The following is an 8,402-nucleotide window of genomic DNA, read 5'->3' on the forward strand; positions in this document are numbered from 1 at the left end:
TTCTGACGATGACCATGAACTAATTAAAGACCAAAAGAATCTAGTACTTAATTACATACTGGAACTATTTTAGCTACTAGAGATTTCAGAACAGTCCTTATTGATAGGATCTTTTTTAATCTTAAACCATCCATCCGAGCTTTCATCTCCCGAGGTGGTAGAGGATTTGGCGTTCATCTCCCGAGTTAGGTAGAGGATTTCGCGTTCATCTGCCCAGGTGGTAAAGGATTTGGCGTAATGTAAATTTAAAGACCAAAACATACAAGAAGGGGACATAAAACCAAAACCTCCCAAGAAGAGCAATATACATAAAATGTATTAATGTTGTATATATATTCCTCAGAAGCATATGAGAGTTGTTTGCACCAACATAGTAGTGTAGGTTTATAAATTTCAGAAACATAGCAGAGTTGTTCTACTCCAGTCAATCCCAAACTATTTTGCTCGGACTCTTCAAAAATGTTGTCGCACCCATTTCGAATCCTCAAAAATTGCACTACTTTTGGAGGATCGATCCGACACGCACCCATCAACATTTTTAAAGAGTCCAACAACATAGAACCCCACCGTGAAAAATTTCATGCCAATGGTGCTTTTAACCATGAAAAGAATCTGTTGACAGATCCTAAAAACAGTAGTATTCCTCTCTTCATACTTTTAGGTGCCTAGCTTTCCAAAAGTTCTCAGCTAACAATACTCGGTGTGATCTGATTAGTAGCATGTTTCTTCCACCAGCATAATGTTACCATTGGCATTTATGCCTAGTGGACTAGTAACCAGCTTCCAAATTTTAAAAGTAATTTCCCCTGAAGCAAATAGATGATCAAATTTCTCTGCTCTTGCTTTCTGCAAAGGTACACTAACATACCACTCGGAGCTTGGAGGCCAAACTTCTGGACAACAGTTGAATATTTCTATACTAGCTACTTCTTGTTGGTCCTGAGGGACGGAGATGGCTAGGTTAGCCAAATGATGGTTAACTGTTGAACCGTATGAGCTAAGAAATTCTCAAGACCTGTTCTAAGGGAAGGATTTGGTCAACAAATTGATCATGATTTTGACAGGTAAATCACCTTTTTAGCACTCGTAAGTGGTATAACTAGAACTTGAATGACAAACTAGATATAATGACTCTCTGTTCATGAGTATTATGAGTAGATTTCTGTTTAAATAAAATCAATGTATTTGACATATAGCTGCATTAACTGTTGGATAGTTATTACCAATTATGCGTGATTCCATAATAGAAAGGTTTAATAGCTAAAGCTCCATGCTTTTGCTTATCGCAGTAGCTGACCTCTTTTTTCTTTTTCTCTTTTAACGTTAATTTGGAATTTGAAAATTTTGAATTTTCTTTTTCAAACTCTGAATCCGCCTCTGAATATATTAAACATGGAGGAGTAAGTATTAGTGCTCCGAATAAAAGAACAAGAATTATTTTGAGTTCAAAGCCAAACATAAGGGATCATTTTGATCTTTTTCTCTGCCTTTTTTTGTATTTCCGCGAGATCCTCCGGAACTAGAAGGGAAATTGTATTGAAACAACTACTCCATTACAAGTTTATGACGAAAAATGGAGGGCATAAAACTGTACGACCATAATAAACATGGATAACTAACGAAAGCATACATATTTAATTAATTTAAACATGGGAATTTAGTCTTCTTAAATTTCTAGCAACTAGGCAAAGAGGTTGTTTCTTATGCATAGTAAGTCCAGGTAAAACATCAGTGTCAATATCTTCAATCTTCATCCCACAAGGCAACTCCCAATCAAAGGCGTAAAGAAGATTGGAAAGTACAAGTTCCACAGTTGCCACACCAAGCGCAATAGCTGGGCACCCTCTTCTGCCTGCTCCAAATGGAATCAACTCAAAATTTTGGCCCTTAAAATTAATATCACTATTCAAGAACCTCTCAGGTATAAATTCATCTGGATTTCCCCATATTTCAGGATCCCTTGCAATAGCCCAAGAGTTAACATGAATTATCGTTTTTGCTTTAATTTCATATCCTTCTAGTATGGAATTTTGCATTGTCTCTCTTGCGACCAACAATGGAGCTGGTGGATACAGTCTAAATGTCTCTTTTATCACTGCTTTGAAATATGGAAGATTTTGGACATCATCTTCATTCACTATGGATTTTTTGCCAATCGATTCTCTAATTTCTGCTTGAACTTTCTTCATGGCATTTGGGTTCGCTATCAAGGCTGTCATGGCCCAAACTACTGTAGCTGCACCAGTGTCCGTTCCACCAACTAGAATGTTCTACAAGAGGAAGTGCGAGGATAAAATTACAATGCAACATCGTCATATCAATTGAAATTCGGATTAATTACACGAAAGGCACACAACTAAGTATAGTGTGATTTTAGGAAAACAATCAAAAGTTTTCTAATTACTTCATTTATTTATTTTCTTATAAACAAAAGTCCACCACTGTGGTCAGGGTAAGGGCTGGTCTCCTATCTGTGAATATTTACCAAACTTATTATTTCACCCTATGTTCCTTAATTTCGTAAGATATCATTCTTGCCAAAATCCGATGAAGTATATAAAGGAAAAATTTCAATAACCTTCATTCCGTTTGCTTTTATATCACTAACTTTCATTGTGGTGTAAAATATTTCACTCACCTTCTTGACTTTAATTTTTTTTTTTTTTTTTTTTTTTTTTTTGTAATGAATCTTTTTAGATGAACATTACTTTTTACAAGTAAAAAAATTAGGTGTAATATTTTAAACTACCAACGAAGTTAGTTATATAAAAGGAATATTCCCTAATAAATTTCACTGGATTTTGGGGCAAGAGTGACATTTAAAGAAAAAAGGCTGAGTGATTCTGTCATGAGAAAAAAAAAAAAAAATTGACGATTTTTCTTGCAAACAGTACTATAAGTTGAAAAACCTTCGTGTATTCACCTCTTGAAATTCTTAAAGCAATAGATACAGCACTAGTATAGGAATACGGATTCTAAAAAATTTTGGGCAGATTCCTTCTGTTTTGTACGTACGTACGTACGTAAGTATGTATGTATGTATGTATGTATATGACTCCTTTTTTTTTTCTCAATCAATTAAAAAAGATCTTTTCATGTATTCGAAATTTTTAAATTGGCCAAATCCATCGACAGACACCTGTGGTCGTCTACTTCTTTCACTTGAGCACCTAAAGTGACCCTTGTTCCATTTAAACACTTCAGGTGGGTCATTCCTATTCCACTTAGACACTTTTTGCACCGTTATCCGAAAAACCAACACCAAAGGGGGCGCCACCTCATTGCACATCCAACTTGACCCAAAAGCCCCAATTTTTAATGGTCAAAACTCCACGAATTTACAAATTAGTGAATTTACAATTAAAATGAGTTGGCACAATTTAATTGAGTTGGCACAATTTAAATGAGCTGGCACAATTTAATTGGCCACTTAATCCACGTAGGAGACGACTGGTGTTGGTTTTGCTCCGATAACGGTGCAAAAAGTGTCTAAGTGAACTAGGAATGGCCCACCTGAAGTGTCTAAATGGAACAAGGGCCACTTTAGATGCTCAAGTGAAAGAAGTGGACGACCACAGGTGTCTGTCGATGGGTTTGGCCTTTTAAATTTCTCATTATACCATTAATAAAGTATTTTTCTAACTAAGTGATCATAAATATTATGACATGTATATACCACAAGATTAAAAAGTTTTTAATAGTTAACAAAAAACTAGCCATCTTTATATTATGATCGTACCACAAACATAACCATCATAAAAACTTAGGCATGCCTGGTGTTACCACCAAGCCAATGAATGTAACGATACACAAACTTGCATATACTCTAATTTTTAACATCTAACCATGATTGATTGATGTGAATATTCACTTCGATTTGTTAATTAATTCGTAAAGTTAAATGTTTATCTAGGTGTGAGCACCGAACGTGAGAAAGTATTTACCAGCACGGCCATATAATAGATACAAATGGAGTAGTTCATTACCATGATAATAGCCTTTATATTGTCCAAAGTAAGGTCGATTGGAGTTGATTGCTCTTTCCTCAATTGGAGCAAAAGATCAACAATATCTCCATCCATGGATTTTGGCCTATTGGGATTGAGATGTTGCTCAATGAGTCCTTCATAAAACTCATCCAAATCCTTAAAATTCTTCTCAAGTCTGTTTATTTTTCCAGAGAGTTTATCAATCCATCCTAAGAGAGGAAAATAATCAGAGACGAAAAAACCTGCCAACATTTCTTCAGTCACTTTTAAAAGTTCATCGAATTTTGTCCGTTCACGTGTTTCTTCATCGTACCTAATACCAAAAGCTATTCTACAAATAATTGTAGTTGTTAGTGAAATCACTATACTGCTCAAATTGGTAATTTTTGAAGTGGCAGCTTGTTGAGATATTTTCTTGATCATTCTAAAAACTTCATCTTCACGAATGGGACTAAAATATTGCACTTTCTTGAGACTAAATAAATGAACAACACAAATTTTTCTAATTTCTCTCCAATAGCCATTGTATGGTGAACAGGCAATATCTTGACAATTGTAAGACAATTTTTGCTGGCCAAGAATAGAAGGTCTACTACAAAACGTTAAATCTTGTATTTTCGTTACCTCTTTTGCTAGATTTGCTGAAGAAATTACTACCATGGTAGAAGAACCAAGTTTCAATGAGAAGATTTTTCCATATTTCTTGGAAAGTTTCCAAAAATAAAGATGAGGGGTTAAACTATCAAATTGATGCAAATTTCCAATGAATGGAAACCCTAAAGGACCTGGTGGTAGATTGTTTTTGCCACTCTTTTTGACTTTAAGAAGAAGGAAACTGAAAATAATGATAAGAAGGGCTATAAAGAGTGGAAAGAACATCATGTTTTTTGGCAAAGTCACTTGAAATGTCTTCTATATCTTGTATTAAAATTTTCTGTCATTTATAGTAATTGTAAAAGGAGCTGGGACTTTGGATCAACGGCTATGTTAGTAGGAAGATTTAAGTTGTGGTGACAAAAAAGTGTGATAATTAGAAATGGTGACAAGTTTGACCAGCCAAGGTCAAACTTGTCTTAAAAATGTGATTAACTTAAATTGGGACTCAATTATAATTTTTAAAACTTATAATCTTTTACAAAATACACAAAAACCCATACACATTATACAAAAACTTCTTCCAACCCACACACATTATACAAAAACTCCTTCCAACCCCAACCCACTTCCCCCACGACCCACTTCGTTTTATTTCAAAAAAAAAAAAAGAGCAGTTCATTCTTCAGTTCATCTCATCTCTCTCTCTCTCTCCGTTGCTGCTGTTCAAAACCGGTGATCACCATTGTTGTTGCTCGTTCCTCTCTCTCCATTGCTGCGCTGCTCATTTTTCTCTCTTTCCATTGTTGTTGCTTGTCTATTCATTCTCAGGTAAACTTTTTTTTTTCACTTGGTTCAAAAGTTAGGGTTTTGAAATCAGAGTATGAAAATGATGATTTTGGTTAGAGAAGATGAAGAAGAGCATGGATTTTTCTTGAATGTTGTTTGTTTTATTGTAGTTTCGTGTATTTGTTGCACTTGTTGGGGTTTGTGAGTTTGTAAATAGTGCTTGTAGTTGTGAAATTATGATATTTGGTGCTGTTTTTGTTCTTTTTCTATTTGTTATTTCGAAAAAAAAAGGCTTGCAATTTTGTTGATATTTTCCAACAACTGAGGTTACCTGTTGCAGCAAATTCAGCACTTGTTTGACAGTTGCAAACATCTGCTGAGGTTGTATGGTTTTGGTGTATTTTGTTTAAGTTGTGAGTGAGATTTGTGATGGTTGTGTGTTTGTAGTGAAATATAGATGTTTTGCAGTTAAATTTAGATGTTTTTGCTGTTGTTGTTGTTTGTCATGCTATGGTTTAGGAAAAGGTTTGATTTTATCCAACAACTTCTTTGGATAAAATCAAAACAATTGTTGAGGTTTTTGCAAAGAATCAAGCAGTTGTTGTAGCATATTAACAAGTTGTTGTAAAAAATCAAAACGATTGCTAAGGATTTGCTATTTTTTTCTATTTCCAACAAATTAAGATTCTGCTGCAACAAGTAATAAGTTGTTGCAACATATTCTTAATCTGTTGCAACAACTTATTACTTGTTGCAACATATTCCTTTTCCCTTTTTACTTTGAATGTTGCACTAACCAATTAAAACTGTTTTTCTATCTCCTGTGTGTAGATAAAATGGCTCCAGTTAAAAGAAAAGGAGAGAAACCAACTGAGGGAGATAGTAGTAAAAGAGCTAAGGTGCAAACACCATTAGATAAACTTGTGACTGCTATTTGTCAATCAACAAATGAGGAAAGAGTTAGTGAAACTGGGGCTTCAGAAAGAGAGGAAACCCACGAAACCTCTGTTGGGCATGAAGAAGAAAGTGATAAAAATGAACAAAGTGAAGAAACTAGAGAAGAAAGTGAAAAAGATGATGAAAAATCTGCTGAAGGAGATGAAGAAAATGAAGAAAATGCTGAAGGAGATGAAGAAGAAGGAGATGAAGAAGAAGTAGGTGAAGAAGAAGGAGATGAAGGGGATGAAGGAGCTGAAGGGGATGAAGGAGGTGAAGAAGATGCAGACGAAAATGATAATGAAGAAGAAGAATCGACGATCAGACCTTGGCCGAGTTAAGAAGAAAAAGGAAACATAATATGGATGCCAATCTTGTTGAGTCTTTTAGTATTGCCACAGATCCTAATAGACCTTCGATTGAGGAGGTCGTCAAGAGTTTCAGCATTGAAAAGTACGGCGTGACGATGCCGCTGAATGGAAATAAGGATTTATCTGGTGATTTTGTGGTTAGATCAACCATGGGCAAGGGCTTTGACACCTTCAGGGGCATTCTCCGGCAGCAGGGGTTGGAGAATTTCTTTAGGACTAGGCAGTCTTTATTTAATTTAAGATACTCCCGGGACAATGGTTTCTTTTGAAGCGTAAGATTATTTGTGATAGAAAGGATGAGATTTGGATCAATTACTGTGGCATGCCGGTTTGCTTTGGCATGAAGGAGTTTGCCATAGTTGTTGACACCCAATTTTGTCCCTGCTTTATTTTTTACAAATTTATTTTTTTTTCCTATTTTTTATTACTACTACTATTAACATCGTTACTTTTATTTTCAACATTATGAGCATTACTTTATCACAAATTTTAAATGTTTGTCATCGTTTCATTTTTTGGGTTCGGACCCGTCAAATTAATCACAAGACAACACTTTGCTAAATCCTTATTTTCTACATATTAATTGTTAATTATCTTCACATATCATATATTGTACTATTTATCAAATTAGAAGCCCAAGAATAATTAAATAGCGGAGGAAGAATCCACAATTTTCAGCCAAATTAATGGCCCAAAATACAAACGCAATATTTTTAACTCTATCAGCCCACACTTTAATTAATTGGACCAGCCCACATTTCTTTAAATCGAGACCAGCCCAATCCCATTTTTTTTTACCCGACCCGGCCCACTACGTTTATACAACCTAATCCCTAATCCTCTCCTTTCATCTCACCAGCCGCCCCTCTCTCATCTCTCTACGCTCTCTCTCTCTCCCTTTCATTTTTCATCTTCTTCGTCTCTCTTTCTCCTCTCACCAGCCGCTCCTCTCCACTCATCTCTCTCCCACGCTCCTCTTCCGCTCCCCTCCACTCACCGACGACCCCACTCCTCCACTCACCGCCGCACTCCGCTCCCCTTCATCATTTCTTCAACCCCACCACCTACGCTCCTCCCTCTCTCTCTTTCTTAAACCAAACGAAACCCTATAAATCATCACAAGATCTGGAATCAATAGGGACCTACAAAAAAGATAAAGCTTACAGGATTCAGTGTTATACCCAACAATTTTCAGAAGAAAACAAAACTTGTTTTTTCCCTTTTCCGGCGAACTTTGGCCGCGACCAACAATTACTCAATTTTCATTTTTTGTTTTGAAACTTTAAATACTTTAATCGAGTTCGGGTTCGTTCGAGTTTGAGTATAAATCCGAGACCTCGACGACCCTGTTCCTCTGCGCTCGAAAGAGGTAAACAATCCTCTTCTTAATTAATTTCAGTTTCAGTGCTCGTGGTTTATTAGTATTTATGTGTTCTGGTATGTTTTGTAGTTTTTATGTGATTTAGCTTCAGCTCAGTAATATCTGCGTGGCTTTATGTTTTAGTGAAGTTTGATTTCAAGTTAACGATGTACGTATGTTTGCGTCTCTCGTTTGATTTAGTTCGCATCTTAACAGTGTTTATATGCTCGCGTCTTAATTTAGTCTAGCTTTGTTTCAGTTTCGTAATATTAGCAAGTTCATATAAGTTCGCGTGTGGATGATCGCGCTAATGACGTCTGGTTGTTATCAATTGGGATGCTTACGATTAGTATTTGCTTTATT

At 35.7% G+C, this 8,402-nt stretch overlaps 1 protein-coding gene across 1 annotated transcript; it reads right to left on the reverse strand.

Annotated features, from left to right (window-relative positions):
- Positions 1 to 1,515: 1,515 nt before the first annotated feature.
- On the reverse strand, positions 1,516 to 4,916 carry LOC132052036 (6,7,8-trihydroxycoumarin synthase-like). Its single transcript, XM_059443414.1, has 2 exons — positions 3,987 to 4,916; positions 1,516 to 2,270 (listed from the first exon to the last, which is right to left on the reverse strand). The coding sequence occupies exons 1-2, from the start codon at positions 4,869 to 4,871 to the stop codon at positions 1,644 to 1,646; spliced, it is 1,512 nt and encodes a 503-aa protein (XP_059299397.1). The 5' UTR covers positions 4,872 to 4,916; the 3' UTR covers positions 1,516 to 1,643.
- Positions 4,917 to 8,402: the final 3,486 nt, after the last annotated feature.

The sequence above is a fragment of the Lycium ferocissimum genome, chromosome 1 (assembly GCF_029784015.1).
Source record: "Lycium ferocissimum isolate CSIRO_LF1 chromosome 1, AGI_CSIRO_Lferr_CH_V1, whole genome shotgun sequence".
Classification (NCBI taxonomy): domain Eukaryota; kingdom Viridiplantae; phylum Streptophyta; class Magnoliopsida; order Solanales; family Solanaceae; genus Lycium; species Lycium ferocissimum.